Below are 17,821 nucleotides of genomic sequence, written 5' to 3' on the forward strand. Positions count from 1 at the left end.
GAAATGTATTAACCTGTCATACATGTGTCTGTACATGGGAATGCATGTTTTATATTCTCTTGGATGGTACTGCCAGACTGTTTTTCAAAGTGGCTCCACCATTTTACATTGCCGTAAGTATGGAGGCTCCATTTTCTCTTCATCTTTACCAACACTTGTAGATGTCTGTCTTTTGATTCTAGCCATCCAAGTGAAGTGGTATCTCATTGTAGTTTTGATTTGTATTCCCCTGATAACTAATGTTGTCATGCATTTATTTATTTATTTATTTATTTATTTATTTATTGTTGTTGAGTTGTAAGCATTCTTTATATATTCTGGATCCTAGGCCCTTATCAGATATATGAATTTCAAATATTTTATCCCATGTCATAGGTTATCTTTTCACTTTCTTGATAGTGTTTTTTTGATGCCCCCAAATTTTGATTTGGATAAAACCCAATTTATCTATTTTTTTTCTTTTGTTTCTTATGCTTTTTGTGTCAAATATAAAAATCCGTTGCCATGAAGATTTATTCCTATATTTACTACTCAGAGTTTTATAGTTTTAGCTCTTACATTTAGGTCGTTGATCCCTTCTGAATTAATTTTTCCGTATAGTGTGAGGTAATGGGTCCAACTTCTTCTTTTGTATGTGGATATTCAGTTGTCCTGGTAGAATTTGTTGAAGAGAATATTCTTTCCCAATTGAATGCGTAGGACACCATTGACCATAGATATATGGGTTTAGTTATAGACTCCAAATTCTACTCTGTTGATCTATATGCCTTTGCCTACCTCAGTACTACACTATTCTGATTACTGTAGCTTGTAGTAAGTTTTGAAATTGTGAAGTATGAGTCATTCAACTTTGTTTTCCTTTTGCAAGATTGTTTTGGCTATTCAAGGACTCTTCTAATACCATGAATTTTAGGATCAGCATTTCCATTTCTGCAAAAGAGGCTATTGATATTTTAGTAGCAATTAAATTTAATCCATAGATCACTTTAGATAGTACTGTCCTCTTTTTAAAATATTTACATTTTTATTATTTATTTACTTAGTGACTTAAAGCAACAGTAATTTATTATTTCTGATAAGTCTGTGAGTTGAGCAAGGCTCAGCTGGATTTTTTTGAATATAGTTGACAATATAATATCAAATTAGTTTCAGGTGTACAACATATTGCTTCAACTTCTCTGTATGTGATGCTGTGTTCACCACAAATGTAGCTACCATCTGTCACCATACAATGTTATTACAATATCGTTGGCTATGTTCCCTATGTTGTGCCTTTTATTTCCATGACTTATTCATTCCCTAACTGGAGGCCTTTATCCCCCAGTCCCCTACACCAACTTTGCCCATCCCCTGACTGCCTTCCCTCTGGCAACCATCAGTTTGTTGTCTGTATTTATAGGTCTGATTCTGATTTTTATTTGTTTATTCCTTTTTTTTTTTTAGATTCCACATATGAGTGAAGTCATACAGTCTTTGTCTTTCTCAGTCTGACTTATTTCACTTAGCAGAATATCCTCTAGGTCCATCCATGTATTGCCCTTTAAGAATGTTAAGTCTACCCATTCATGAACAAAAAGTCTTTCTATTTATTTAGGTCTCCTTTAATTTCTTTCAACAATGTTCTGTAGTTTTCAGTGTACAATTTAGAGTACTCTTAAAGTCTAATGCATACACTTCATAAAATTATATAGTTAGTTTTGTCACCTTTTGGGGGGCATCAAATTGTAACTAAAAAGCTTTTCTAATATATATGATCTGTGCTTATATTGTGGTTATAACATTCTTGATGACCAATACAAATACCTGAGTGTTCTTGTTAACTCTGTGGTATTGTTACTTCTTTGTATTTTATCATTGTAGTCCAACATGAAGAAACAACATATATTGCAATTGCTTTGAAGTCATCAATTCACCTTTATGCATGGGCACCAAAGTCCTTCGATGAAAGTACTGCTATTAAAGTAAGTGTCTCCATTTTCTTTAGATCATATGGTTTTTCTTTTGAGAAACTGTAAACAAAACAATATTTTGAAATATAGTGGCAGAAATATATACCATTCTTCTACAGTTAATGTAATTTGACTATACCATGTGAATAATTATCATTTAACCCTCTTTTAGATAATTCACAGGTGCCACACAGCAAGGGAGAGTATGAGGGAAATCCCTGACCCCTCCCCTTAGAGGACTACCCTACCAGGTCCTCTCTCCCAATTCCTGTAGTCAACATGAAGACTTTTTCTTCTATAGCCCCAAACACAGGCTTTGGGTGCCACCCCAATGACTTGAAGCTGAGAAATTCCCTGTTCTCTCTTAGTGGGGGGTGGAGAGCAGAGGGAAGGTAAGGAAAGGTGTGGCAATGGTAGAGGGGGGAGCCCCACTGAAAGAGGAATGAGGGAAGAGAAAGCCTTTGCTCTAATTACCAGGGCTACAAGGATGGGGGTGGTGAGGAAAGGCTGGGTCTATATTTCATCCAAGCTGGAACTCTAAACACATTTCTCTCCAGAACTATTGCAAGGAATGGTGGTTAGGCTTATTTGGATTACCAGTAATATTTCCACCTTTATTATGATTTAACTGAACTTCTATGGATCAGTCTTTTAAGGTAACCAGTTGGTGTCCCAAACAACTAAGTCACTAATGATTTTTTAATCACATCTCATAAACTGGGGAGTCTTTATGTTTATTAGTTTTTAATAATAGTCCAGAATTTTGTGAAATAGGATTATTTTGTGCTTATTCTGTAGCAGTGAGGACTGATTAATGAACTGGGAGCATTATATACAGCCCAATAACTCCTAATCTGGAGTGAACATCAGAATCATCTGCAACATTTGTTAAAAGTTTAGATCTCAGACCCAACCCCGGGCTGAATTAGTAGGTCTGGAGTAGGGCCTGGGAATCTGTATTTTTAGCAAATGTTTCAGGTGACTTTGAACTAGTTGGTCCATGCACAAGTTTTTACAAAGTACTGATTAAGGACACATCATGATAGACTCCAACAAGGTATTTATTAAATAATTTTGTATCTAAGGTCAGGATCTGTTTACATGGCATATTTTCGAGGCCAAAACATCACATGTATGCAATAAGATGGGCTAATTTCTATAACTGCCTCTTAATGTCTATTTGAATAAGTATGTTCTTTTGTAAATAGCACAGACTACTATATTAGACAGTCTGTCTCTGCCCTGGCACAGGTTACAGGTCTGATCTGATCTCCCTAAATTGGGCCTTGGGTCAGCTGTCAGTATTTAGATATGGGTTTGTTCTTGGCTGTCTGCTGATTGGTCAGAGCTGCCTGATATGGAGCTGGAAAACAAAGAAGATAAGTACCAACAGTCTGTCTAGCCTGATATGCAGTTTCTGGTCAAAGTCCTCCCTCTAGTTCTTGAATCTCACCTCATGACTATAGTATGGTGAATCCTGTGATGCCCAGTCTTCTCCTGTGACCTGAACTTGGCAATGAATCCTGTTTGGCTTTTTGTTTCCTTGGACTAGGAATTATAGGAGCCTAGAGTACATCCATTCTATGGTAGGTTAACATGCCTGGCCTTTTTCATTCCCTACCAAGTATGCATTGATCAATCAGCAGACTCCGAAGGAGACTACATGTCCTATGAAGCCTATATACGAATACTGGCAAAAATACAAGCAGCTGATCCAGCGAACCGGTTTAAGAGACCAGATGAGCTCCTTCATCTGCTGAAACTCAAGGCAAGGAATTTAAAGACAGAAAAAAAGAGTGAAAAGAGTGCAGGGCCATACAAGGTTCTTATAATCATTGGAGATTTGGCCTCTGAAGGAAAACTCAAAATTTAAAACCTCAATATAATTATGTTCTTGTTATAGTAACAGACCTAAGAAAAATTGATAATACATAGGTCTCTAAATGCATTATATAATTTTAGAAATCAACCAGGATTTTATAAACATGTTAAACAAGAGAGCATGGGAACATTTACCTTACTCAGAGTGTCATTTTTGGCCTTTCGGCCATATTTGGTTTTATATCTACAGGTGTTTCCAACAGTTGGTCATAAGCCAGTGACAGTTGACCTGGCTATTGGTTCTGAAAAAAGGCTAAAGATTTTCTTCAGCTCAGCAGATGGATATCACATCATTGATGCAGAATCTGAGGTTATGTCTGATGTGACTCTGCCAAATAACGTAAGATCCCTAGAAATTATTGTACACCACAATTTGAGTTTTTCCAACAGCCAAAACTCTTAAAGATTTAAAAATATGATTATGAATACCTATACTGGAGCTGAAACCTAAAAGATAAGTATAGAGTACCAGAAAGTAGTAATGGATAAACAGAAATCACTAATGGCTTCTTAGTCCACACAGCTGAGTCTGTTTATTCTTCAGATATATTTTGTCTTGCACAGTGTTTTTGTTTGTTTGTTTGTTTGTTTGTTTTTAAATGAATAGAGTTTACACTTAAAAATCTGGACTTCCATTGATAAACCAAAAGGTCTGATAACATCTGGCTCTCATTACTATCTGGCCATTATCAACTGGAAATTATTCCTGTCTGGCCCCTTTTATTTTATTATTATTTTTTTTTATGGCTGCCCCCTTTTAGATGGAATATATACATACATTGCCTATCCATCCACCTTTATGTATTTATAATAACTAGCCCTAGTAGATGTATGAGTTTGCAATCTTTGCTTTTAGTCCTTCTGTACCCCATAAACAGATTCTTTAAAAATACAGCAGTATTGCAACATTATTATATGTACCCTCCTTCATTATCCAAATCCTAGTGCTTTAACTGTGGCATATAGAAAATTATCATAGTGTTCTCTTATATAGTATCAATTATAGTTAGAATTTCTGATCAAAGGATTCAGCAGTTTAAAAGATAATGTACTTCAACTTTTAACTCTTAAATAATTATAAATAATGAGACTATGGGAAAATATCTAAAATATGGATAATTGTAAAATACCATACACATAATTTATAGAGTTCGAACATAATACCCCCCCACACATGCACCATACAAAATATGATTCTGAGTGTCTCAAATTTGATGGTAGCAGTGATGTTTGCTTTATTGAAAATTATATTTTTTAAAAAAAGAGCTGAAACAACAAATCTCTGCTTCACCCTTTTTTAATTCCCCAGTTTGTTGACAACTAAAATTTTAGCAGTTTAGCATTATATAAAAGTCCAGGAGAAAACTTTTTTGTACTTTTAAGTCACTGTAGTAATATGATATTTTACATAGCTTTCAGAATTGTCTCATACATCTCTGAAAAATTACATAGAGCAATTGTCAGATCATTAGTGGAGACATTTAAAAAAACATGTTGGTCATATTAACAATCTAATTAGCTGATCACTCAGTTGTCACCTATGAGTATATAGAAACCACCCTGTTTATAATGTAGAAAGTATTGAACCAAGCCCAGCCAAAGTCACTTAGATATGAGTTCAGATTAATATTAATGTAAGTATTATAGTACTTGTCAGTTGGAATGTCTTCCATAGCTTCCTGAATCTTTTTTTATGACATGGCAAATAGCCTTCATTTTGAAGCCAGTGCCATATTAAACATTGCAATATTGGTCCAAGTTTATACTTATTTGAAACATCATTCAGGAAGATTGCACTCTGTGTTCTACTTGATTACCAAGCAAGGAGAATTATTTCCTTTTGAAACAATCAGTTCATTATTGTAGAAGCAAGAATGAGAGATCAGTTTTTAAAAAATTATTTTATGACCTAATTATGATACCTTAAGTATTTTCAAAAAATAGTATTTTTAGCTAAATGCCCTAGTGTCCTGACCCATTAAAAGAGTAAGGACTCTAATAAAATGGAGGGGAGTGTCTTCCGAAACAGAATGCACTAAAAATGCTATTTTTTCAAGAGCTCCAAAGTACAAAACCTGTAATGCTACAAGGGAGCCATGTGTGCTAAAGAATATCTGGTTACTGCAGGAATCTTCTGAGAAGCAAGGGAATTACCTCTGAGGCTTTCTGGGTTTACAGCAGTCCACCTCTATTCTAAACAGATGTTTTTAGACAACTTTCTTCCTTGAAATTTCTTTTTCTCTCTTCCTTCATCTCTTTTCTGATTCAATTGCTCATGCAAGTGCCCAGGGAACGCATTAAATTTGCTTTTCGCCTCTGGATCCCCATTTTAGTTTTAAGAATTGTTGTTGCTGAGACATGGCCTCAAGCACTTGGCCTGAGTGCGCTGGGTTTGGCAAGTATAGTTTCTGACCTTATTTTCTTGTAACTTGCTAATTTAGAGACATAATAAAGGAATGTAATTGTTCATTTCTCAGAGAAATACTACTAATGTGGCAATTTATGTAGTTTAAGTGAAATTTATCACATTGTTTTAGCATCATAAAATTAACGAATTCTTAGATATTGCTTAATATTTCATATTATGTCACCTGATACATCTCTCATGTCTGAATTGTGTATTGAAGATATTTTATGATTATATAAATTAGGTAAGAAATTCTACATTTTTGTGAAGGGAGAATGGCTGTTTTATTTCAAGCAGTGATGAATATTATAAAGTTGCCCCTTGTAAACATTTCAAGCTCAAGCTTTTTTTAAAGCTAAATTTCTATTTCTGATGTAAATTAATTGTATAGATAACCAGTGATTGTGTATTTGTTAGTTGGTTCACATATTCATCGCTAAAGTATTCATTAGTGTGCTGAAATGAATCTGGAGTCCAACTCTGTAACAAGTAACGTTTCTTTTATCATTATACACACTTTGTTAAATTTCAACAAATTTTCCTGTGTTGGAAATATCTCTCTGCTTTTTTTCAAACAAAGTTTTCTAAAGTACACTATTTAAACAGTGATGTCTTTATGACATGGAAAAGGCTCTTTTCAAAGAGAGCATGGTGTTTAATATTAAAATGTTAGATAGCATGCTGTTTAATATTAAAATAGAAGTTTCTTTTCCTCCCTGCACTTCAACCCCCTTTTTGATCTTTATTGCTCAGTCAAGCTGCTTCAATTAAAGTAGTAGTGATAAAATGTTGGACGTATAAATCTTTATGAAACATAATTCCAGCCCCTGGAAATCATTATACCACAGAATATCATCATTTTACCTGATTCCTTGGGAATTGGCATGATGCTCACCTTCAATGCTGAAGCCCTTTCTATGGAAGCAAATGAACAACTCTTCAAGAAGATTCTTGAGGTGTGGAAAAACATACCATCTTCAGTAGGTATGTAAAACCTTTTTTCTTTTTTATATGATCCCATAGAAACTTCTGTTTTCTGAAATATCACATTTCCTCAAGGCATATAGGGTTAATTTAGGATACTGCATACTTACTAAGTTGTGTGTGTTTGCCATATGCTTAATGAATTCACAAGGCTACTACAAAGAGTCTAATTTCAACTGCTTTAGTTGTTCATGTGCAATAATCATAAAATTAAAATAAGAAAGGAATTCCTTTCCACAGTAATCCATAATTTTACTTTAATTCCCTTTGGTTGCAGATTTTATGCAGATGTTAGAAATGCTTCATTCCCTCACACTGATGTTAGGGGGTTACCTTTATCTTAGGAGACTGCCAAATAATCAAGAGCAGAATATCTCTATTTCATATAGTAAATAGTTATCTGTTTAGAGAATGATAATCCTGTGAAGAATCAAATACAAACTAAATATGTGACATGTTGGTTATCACTAAGATTTCATCGTCCTTCATTTACGTAAGAGATAAATATGACCGGCTGGAATGCCTATTAGGTACTATCCAGGTGGCAACATAAAGAAAACTGACTTAGTCTTCATCAGGCCAGAACACTGTTTTCTTCTTGACCAATGCAGGACTGCTCATCTACAAAATATGAATAACTTGAGACTCTTGTGTATGTTTCTGAGGTTTGGTGACTACAAAGGTGATTGTAGATAAGAGACAGAATGCATATGAACAGGAAAGTATTAGGGAGAATAGGAAGATTTGATGGAAGGTAAATGATCCTGAAAGGAAGAGGAGATTAATGAAGCAAATAAAGGGGAAGGGGGAAGGAGAAGTAAAGGGAAGGAGGGAAGGAGGGAGGGAGGGAGAGAGAGAGAGAGAAAGAGAGAGAGAGAGAGAGAGAGAGAAGGGTAATTTGTCTGTTAAAGAGTTGGAAGCTTCTGAAATCTTTATGAAATGGTTAAGTGTGATTCCCCTGTGGCTTTAAGGACCAGTTTGAAAGAACTGCTTTTTAATGGACTTTTTTTTCATTATGGGATGATGGCACTTTGCATTGCACTTGCAGAATCCTTTCTTTTTGCACACATAGTGTTAAGCATTGTCCTGAAAACCTCTTCCAATTTCTTCAAACAGGTAAGAACTCCCAAAGGGTTTAAAACCATTTTCAGTGACAGAGGTAAATGCTTATAATTGACAGATCTGGGACAAAAGAAACTGAAAAATGAATCTTGTTCTAACCTTTACAATGGTACATTTGCAATCAATATGTTAATCAGAAATTGAAATAAGGAAATTCAGCTGAAATGGGAAACTGGGAAAACCCCTATATTTATGCCACTGGACAATCATAGGAATCAAAGGGTCTTAAAATGTCATCTCATAAGCTCTTATCCTTAGGCAGGACAACTTCTGATGTAAAACAAAAAGCTATTTTAAGTTGCAAGAATTTGAAAAATGTATCTCTCCATGTAAAATAAAGTATGGCACTATAAGAATGTGATATTTTGGTTTGTGTATTAGGGGTATTTTGAGAATATACTAAAGACTACAGTATAACACTGATATTAAGAAAATCAATTTCTCCTTCTGTCTAAAAACAACTGCTTTGTTATTTAAAACTAACCTAGATCCAGATTTCCCCAATCTAAAATTTACATTACCTTGAGATATAATAAATATTTTCAATAATAAGATCATTGATTTGTATTTTCAAACAAATAAATAGAGGCTTAGCATTCAGAGCAGGTATCACTAAACATACCCACTCCAAATCATTGGATCCCATTTCATAAGCAAGCTAGCTCAGTAGCTAGGTTAAATGGAAAATTAATGTTTTTCAGAATTAAGGTGAAAATTGTATAATTCCATATGAACTGTGTGCTTGGACTCAGCAAGTACCCTGTGTGTTAAACTTAGAATTGTTTGTTCTGTGTGGTTGTTGACAAAAATAACAATTTTAATAAAGTATTCATATAGGTGAAAAAATTCAAATTTGGATAGACTAAATCTATTACTTGTTTCCATCAATCAGGTCATGGATTCCCCTCACTTACTTTGTATCTGGAGTGATTTTAATTCTAGTCTGAAACTAGACTTAAGTCTTCCAGGAGAGCCATTTGTCTGAATAAAAATACAACTATAAAATATAATTGTACAAAAAAGTGCAATTATAATTTAATTACAACTTTGTGGTCAACTTCATACACAAAAATACTTTGAATTACAATGGAAAGGAGGCAAGAGATAATAAATGCTTAGTAGGTTTTAGTTGAGGAATTCTAAATGCCTCACACTGTGCCTATAAAAAGTCACTTTAATCAAGTTTAATAATTTTTTCATGTGTCCTTTTATGCATATTTAATTTTTACATATATAGGCCAGGTAAATTTTGGCTTAAAGGTATTCTAGAACTTTTGACAATGATAAAAATTTTAAGACTATATTATAACAACTCAGAGTTTATTGTGCTTATAATAGAATAAAATGGAGGGGCGCCTAGGAGGCTCAGTCTGTTGAACATCTGACTCTTATTTCAGCTCAGCTCATGATCCCAGAGTTGTGGAATTGAGTCCCATGTCAGGCTCAGTGCTAAGCATGGAGCTACTTAAGATTCTTTCTCTCTTTCTCTCCCTCTGCCCCTCTCCTCTGAACTTGTACTCTCTCTGTCTAAAATATATATATATATATTTTTTTTTTTTTTAAATAAGAAAATGGGAAGTCTAATGAACTGAATTCTGATTTTAGTCATGTTAATATAGGAATGGAGGTGCCTTATTTTGGTGTTCTCTAGACTATTTCAGCTTGACATAAAATTGTGATATTATTTTAAGTGCAGGATTGGATTTATTTATGGAAATTTGCTTTCCTATAAAGTACATAAAAATCAAAGTAAATATTAAACATTTAACAATAATACTGCTCCCTATGTCAGAAAATACCTTACAGCACCAGATGACTATATAGCTAGTTACATAATTAGGTTTTTCTGTTTTAAGCAATTTTCATAATTTTTTAATTGAAATTCAGTTAACGTACAATGTTATATTAGTTTCAGGTGTACAACATAGTGATTTTACAATTCTATACATTACTCAATGCTCACCACGATAAGTGTAGTCATTATCTGTCAACATGCAATTGTCATAATCTTTATTGCCACCAAGTAAGTGACACAGAGTCCAAAAGTTAAAATCTTAATAAAATTTCCTGAATAAGATTGAGCCTAAACATGGGGCGCCTGGGTGGCGCAGTCGGTTAAGCGTCCGACTTCAGCCAGGTCGCGATCTCGCGGTCCGTGAGTTCGAGCCCCGCGTCGGGCTCTGGGCTGATGGCTCAGAGCCTGGAGCCTGCTTCTGATTCTGTGTCTCCCTCTCTCTCTGACCCTCCCCCGTTCATGGTCTGTCTCTCTCTGTCCCAAAAATAAATAAAAAACGTTGAAAAAAAAATTAAAAAAAAAAAAAAAAAAAAGATTGAGCCTAAACAGTATCAAATTAGGTGTAGTTCTGTTTATAATGTGGTGATTCATTGACTTCCATTAGAGTTGCTAAAGTCATTATCTGAGCAAGTCATTTTTTAACAGTTTTAATTTTGAAGTTAATCAGGTTTTTATGTATGTCACTTGAGCATAAATACAAACTCTTATGGAATGCTATACCTCAACTAGACTGTAAAATAAAAAAAAATGGCTGTCAGTAGATTTGACTTTTTACAAACAGGATAGAATTAACACTTAGCTTTTTCTGTGGTATTAGGGTATATGAATACAAAAGTTAATTGAGATCTAGTTACTCAACGTTGATCACAATTGTAACAGTAGATAGCTTGCATGAATACCACTGCTGAGCAGCATAATGGGCAGATGACTAACTGCAGAAGGAGGGAAAAAAGAATATGTTTACCTGAACTATAATAATGAGCTTCTTAATAATCAAATGTTGACTGCTTTTCTGCTTTTTATATTTTTATTGCAGCTTTTGAGTGTACACAGCGAACCACAGGATGGGGCCAAAAGGCCATTGAAGTCCGCTCTTTGCAATCAAGGGTTCTGGAAAGTGAACTGAAGCGCAGGTCAATTAAGAAGCTGAGATTTCTGTGTACCCGAGGTGACAAGGTATTGTTTATATCCCCTAGTTACAGCAAAAAAAAAAAAGCAAACAATGAAAATTAAACAAGGAAATCCGATGCCTTCTGTCCATAAATATATTTATGACATAATTCCCAAGTTGGCAAACTATTGATGAAAACAGTTTTTCATTTTGCAGTAGTAATACCAATTTGGTAAATGATGATAATTTGATTTGAAAAAAAAATTTTCTAAAAAAGTAAAAATCCTAATTATGTCCTAAGAAAACCTTAACCATTATTTTGTGTGATGCAAAATCCATTATTGCCTTTGATGCACAGTTCTGTTCATATTTGTATTAATGATAATTTGAAACCGAATGCTTGAGTAAATCTGTCTTTTATAGTTTTCAACATAATTCAATAATAGAAGAAAAAAGTATTTATGTTTCCCAAACACCTAATATGTAGTAGAGTTTGTGCTAAATACTCACAACATTACTTTAATCTTCACAAGTGGGTATTATTTCCATTTTAAAGGTAAGAAAAATAAAGTTAAGATTTGTCAATTTTTGTGTAGTGTGATCATTTTTAACAACCAATTCAGATACTTTAAATGGAAAAGATGCATTGTATAAAATCATTACAGTCTCTACATATTATGAGAAATAATAGCATGAAAAAATAATCCTAATAAAATTATGAAACATCTACCTTTGGAAGACATTGCAGAGGATTCAAATTAATATTAGAACAACCAGGGTAAAGCATTGTGCATCAAAGAAAAATACTGGTTTGCAATATGACGGGACATACATGGGGAAGAATCAGTGTTTGAGGTCAGATGGTCTTAGCATGCAGTACCGGCTCGGCCACCTAACTAGGTATAAGAACCTGGAAGTTTGATTTATCTTCCTGACCCTTAGTTCCTTCATCTCCCAAATGGAAATATTAAAAACTGCTTTGGTAATAATTTTTACAATTAGTGTTAATGTGCATATAGTAAGCATATCATATACTGCCTGTATATAAAATGTGTTAAGTCAAGGGTAGCTAGTGTTATCATCATCATCATCACCATCATCATCACCATCATCAATATCAAAACTCTTCTAAGTATATTCATTGTGGATGTATAAAGCCTTAGTCCTAACAAGGAGGCCTCCATTTGCTATTTATATTCATGTTCTGTTTCAATTTTCTGTATGGCACAGACCATATTCATAAGACATGTTCCTCTCTAGGCTGATTAATTTAACTCATACTATCAATGTATTGATGTCATGTCCATTCCACTGAAATAGAAAATCCCACAAAATAGAAAGTTTCAGTAGCCATTTAAACACCGTTAGCAATGCCAAACAACATCGTTTAATACATTTCCTTGTATTAAAAGAAAAAGTAAAGCCAACTTGAGTAAAAGATTTTTTTTAAAGCAAAGGGGAATCCTTAACCAAAACAAATCAAGAATATCAGCAGATAAATGCCGCAACAAAAGCCCAATTTTATTTAACTATATAAAGTACAGTTATATAGAATATGGTAAAAGATTATTTTTAAATATATAATTTAGACTCTGTACCAATTTAAAGTCTTGTTCTTTCAGGAAATCCTGTTTTGAAAAAAAATGTATGGCTTAATAATTTTAATTGGTTGATGAAGAACAAATGAAATTATAGTTGTATCTGTAAAATATCAGATAACAATGTATAAAATATTTACTGATGGTGTCTCTTTCTCTCTTTCTAAAGCTATTTTTTACCTCTACCCTGCGCAATCGCCACAGCCGGGTTTATTTCATGACCCTTGGAAAACTTGAGGAGCTCCAAAGCATTTATGATGTTTAAAAGGTTCCAGTGATTTATTACAACATTTACAAACATCATAAATATGAAATCTGTATCTTTAAATTTCTGAGATTAAATGAGCATTCAGTTTTATTGTTAGGGAAAAATTAAATCAGATACTTTTAATGTAGCACAAAATAGTTCTAATGAGAAATGCAGCTTTATATATAAAATTAACTATAGCAAGCTCTGTGTACTCCAATGGTGTACAATGTCTTTTGCACAAACTTTGTAACTTTTGTTACTGTGAACTCAAATATTACTCTTAGTACAGTTTGGACAGTATCTATATTCAGGTATTACTACATGGAGTAAAGAAACCTGTAATGAGTTAGATTCCAAGTAGCTTTCAAAATAATTGGCCCTGGGTGAGGTTTTTCAGAAAGAAATAAAAATAGCAACAAACTATATGCAAACTTGCAAAGTCATATAAAGAACCAAAAGTTAGATTATTAAATGAAAATAATAAGAACTATGCTACAAACAAGACTAAGGCTGAACAACCTGCATGCCTAGAGAAAACTACAGTGATAAAGGGGAAAAGGCCACCCATTTCCTTACTGTTCCTTGACAGTTAAGCCCCCAGTCAGAGACCAGTTGTGTTTTTTTCATACCATATTCAGCTGGTTTTCTCCTGATAAGAAGGAAGAAAGTCTTAGATGCTTGATGTTCCTCAGAACCCCTGAAGATGTGCAATAGCTGTTTGTTTGTTTGTTTGTTTGTTTGTTTGTTTAAACCACCAAATAATACAGTTGCAAGCGTGAATACAGGACTAAACTCCTATACACATGTACTGTAGAATGAGTTGAGGGTTTTTTTTTTAATACTTTAAAATAGGCGTCAAATTCTAACCCCCAAAGACAGATTGGTTGATTTATAAAAATTCTTATCTGGCCAAAAGTGGGACCATCAGACAACATGGAATATTTTCCTAATCCCAGATTGAACTACATAAGAAGTTCCCCTCAGTTATTAAACAAAAAGAACAAAATGCAACAACAAAAAAACTTTGGCTGCTAATACTTTTTTTTTCCCATTTCTATTTCTGTAAAATAAGAAATTAATCTAAAAGTGATAAGTCCACATGTAGGGACTTAATGTTTAGGTAAAAAAAGAAAAAGAAAAAAAAATTTGAAAAAAATACAACTTTCATCAAATTTAGAGTAGTGAAAATCATGTTAGTCCATCACCCAATATGTTATAGACGCCATAGATAGGTGGTATTTGGTCACCTATGGTAACTGCTACCTGGTGAAAACCATAATTTCTACATATCCATCCTCAATACCATGGTTAGTTCTGGGGCAAGAATAAGCAACAGAACTACCACAAAGTATACCTCAGTATAATCCCTCTAGTTCTGCTTCAAGAGTATGAAGACAGTGCTAGTGGGATAATAGTTTTCAAACTACCTGGTTAACCAAAATACAAAAGCAGCTGACTATGTGTGATTTCGTGATAGCACATTATTTCTTGTTGCCTTGGTGACAAGAATGATGATTTGGATTTTCCTAACAACTTACATCAAGAGTGTAGTAGCTCAAAATGAAAATTTAGGAGAACCTAAATCCATGAATTACAGAAATAAATGTGATTCACATCTCTGTTACTGTGACACAATAATGTGATCCTAAAACTGGCTTATCCTTGAGTGTTTACAACTCGAATGACTTTTTAAATGCAGTAGTTTAAAGAGGAAACAAACATTTATGTCAAATTATTTCCTTAGAAGTAGTCTTCATTATTATAAATTTGTACACCAAAAAGGCCATGGGGGAACTTTGTGCAAGTACCTCATTGCTGAGCAAATGGAGCTTGCTATGTTTGCATTTCAGAAAATTCTTTCATTTAAGTAGTGTGTAGAATCAAGTCTTTTAAAAATTCATTTTTCTTCATAATATTTACTCAAAGTTAAGATTAGAGAAATAAGTTTCATCTTAAAATCATATTTTTAAGGCAGTAAGACAGTAAACTAGTTTAGGAAATCAACTCCCATTGTGCTCTGTGGCTGTTATTCTAGTAAAACATAGACCATGGTGAACTGAATCTACAGAGATGTACCAAAGTAAACAAACAAGAAAAATTGCAGACGTGTAGCTGAACTTTAAAGGATAAGGTGTTAACGAAGAAAGGAGGCTGGCACACATCACAAAGGGAGATTGAAATGTTGGATAGCCAAATAGGATTGAAAATATTTAAAGTGGTGTATAAGTAATGAATATCTCAAATTTTGATGTTATTCCATATGGAATTTGTATACCCTTTGCCAGCTGAAACAAGAAAGTGAAGGGGCAATTAAATTTCATAGTCCGTGCACAGTAATGGAAGAAATTATATCTATACCTTACCTTGTAGATCAGCACTTGGCAGTCCCAGCTCATTACAGAAGCAATGGCGAGGTAATCCTAGCTAGCCAATTCTCCTAGCCCTGTGATTGAAAGCATGAAAGTTCTAGCAGGTTGTGAGTAGCGTTGGGACAGAATACAGTTTTATTTTAGTGTACTTTAGTTTTTTTCACCAAAGCTCTTGTCTAAAATAAAAGGCATTGTTGGAAATATTTGAAAACTAAAAAATGATGTATGAAGAGGGCTAACGAGAAAAGCTCTGAGTGATTAGGTCTGTTGAAGTAAGGGAAGAGCTCAGAGGAAATAGTAGGAAAGGATAATCGTTTAGATAGTAAAATAGGCAAAGCAGAAATCACACATGTACATGCACACACATATACATACACACATGCAAACCATTAGAATGCATAATTTTAATATTTTCAGTGCTACCAGTTTCTAGATAAAATAATCACTCTGTTTTCTGCCAGCACTCATTTAATGGAAACAGTATTCATAAAACCAGGAATAATGCCACATGCACTCAATGGGATCTTTTAAATACTCTTCAATTATTTTTTTAAATGTGCCTATTTAAATCAATTTGTATTCGATATGTGCTTTAACTTAAAAAATTATTGAAATAATCTTTGAGACTGCTAATTGTTTCATCAGAAAGTCTGCAATTAACCATGTTCAACCTCTAAAAATAAACATTTTAAAAATTATTGAATGATATCATTATTTGAAATATGCTTGTCTAATGCCTCAGAGTTAGGATTCATTCAGGGACTATTCATTTCTTTAAATTATGTAATAAGGCACTGATTGGAAGTTGTCAGAGGTTCTACTTGTTGCTCCATTAGGAATTCTGTGCAAGGAAATTTATAATGATATGACTAAAATTCTTCTGGGTATACTGGTGGATGGAATTAGAAACCAATTAATTTTCCTCAAAATATGTGGGAATTTACACAGACACACAGTATCACATGACATGGGTAAAACCCAAGGAAGTTTTAATGTTAACCCCATTCCCATCCCACCCCAGTGTCCTGAAATCCAGGGGGAAGAGGAGAAACCTTATCCAAAGAAAGGAATAAAATATTTATAATTTCTTAGCATTCAAGAAAGGGTTTAGTGCAGGCTGATGGTCAAAAATGGAAGATGGAGTAATTACAGCAGGTTGTCAAGGAAGCTGAGTCCTTCAGTTGGGAACAGAAGAGGAATAGCACTTCTCTCAAGCAGGTCACAGAATCATTAGAGACCTGGCCCCATGAATATCCTATTGTCTTGGGACATTATGGAAAAAGTTTATCAAGCTTTCCCATTAGGGCCGGCTGAGTGTGGTTCTAATTTGTCAAGTGTGGCAAGGTGTTCATTAGTTGGGTTACCTAGACATGACAAGCTCATCCAGGCTTTTACAGTCTAAATTCTCAGTGCTTCTATGATCAAATTGACTCATTCAGCTTGATATTTAGAGCCCACAGACTTCAACTATTTTAAGGGGCAGAGAGCCATGGAATAAAAATACTATCACAGATTGGAATTAGAATGGGCAGAGTGATGACCCAAGGCTGAAAGAGGGCATTATCCTAGGAACCCTTTACCAAAGCATAGGAACAGGGTAGGTCATGAGTAGAAGTTGCTATTAGTAACGTTATCACTCTTGAAAAAAGCAGTGGGTTTACATACTCCAATACCACACTTCTATTAACTGAATCTTTTCCAACACTATGACTTCCAATATAATAGCACCTTTTTATTTACGGGGCCTTTGGCCCTCAAGGATATTCAAGTTTCTGAAGATAATAAAGTCATTGTGTATAGCCACTGTTTAATTGCAAAAATTAAATAGAAGGTAGCTAATGAATTAAAGGCCAAACATGTATTAGAAAAGATTGTCATGGTGCCTGGGTGGCTCAGTGGGTTAAGCTTCTGACTTCAGCTGAGGTGATCTCACAGTTTGTGAGTTCGAGCCTCATGCCAGGCTCTGTGCTGACAGCCCAGAGCCTGGAGTCTGTTTCAGATTCTGTGTCTCCCTCTCTCACTGCCCCTCCCCCACTCATTCTCTCTCTCTCTCTCTCTCTCTCTCTCTCAAAATAAACACTAAAAATAAGAAAACAGTGTCACATGCCATGTCTTATGTTGTTCACAACCATTTCAACTAATTTAAAAAAGTAGTTCCTGAGGGAGTAAAACTTATTCTATATGGATTTATATTTTTAGAAGCTAGTCCATACCATACTATGTAGATGAATGCAGAATCAGGTTGGGGATTAACTTTTTCTAATAGCTTTGCCACCCTTTATGTCAAAGTGACTTGTTTGGTGCTTAGCATACAACAATGATTCATAAAAACATGAATTGAAAAGGAGAAATTGA

The 17,821-nt window shown here is 34.2% G+C and overlaps 1 protein-coding gene across 1 annotated transcript in view; it reads left to right on the forward strand.

Moving 5' to 3' along the window:
- NRK (Nik related kinase) overlaps positions 1-16,131 on the forward strand; it is a 139,150-nt gene extending 123,019 nt beyond the window's left edge. Inside the window, exons 24-29 of the mRNA XM_007086430.3 lie at positions 1,861-1,965; positions 3,575-3,717; positions 4,021-4,170; positions 7,062-7,221; positions 11,175-11,314; positions 13,017-16,131. Coding sequence (XP_007086492.2) covers positions 1,861-1,965; positions 3,575-3,717; positions 4,021-4,170; positions 7,062-7,221; positions 11,175-11,314; positions 13,017-13,112 — 794 coding nt within the window. The 3' untranslated portion in view covers positions 13,113-16,131. The remainder of the gene's footprint in view (positions 1-1,860; positions 1,966-3,574; positions 3,718-4,020; positions 4,171-7,061; positions 7,222-11,174; positions 11,315-13,016) is intronic.
- The last annotated feature ends 1,690 nt before the right edge of the window (positions 16,132-17,821 follow it).

The sequence above is a fragment of the Panthera tigris genome, chromosome X, assembly GCF_018350195.1.
Source record: "Panthera tigris isolate Pti1 chromosome X, P.tigris_Pti1_mat1.1, whole genome shotgun sequence".
NCBI classification, from domain to species: Eukaryota; Metazoa; Chordata; class Mammalia; order Carnivora; family Felidae; genus Panthera; species Panthera tigris.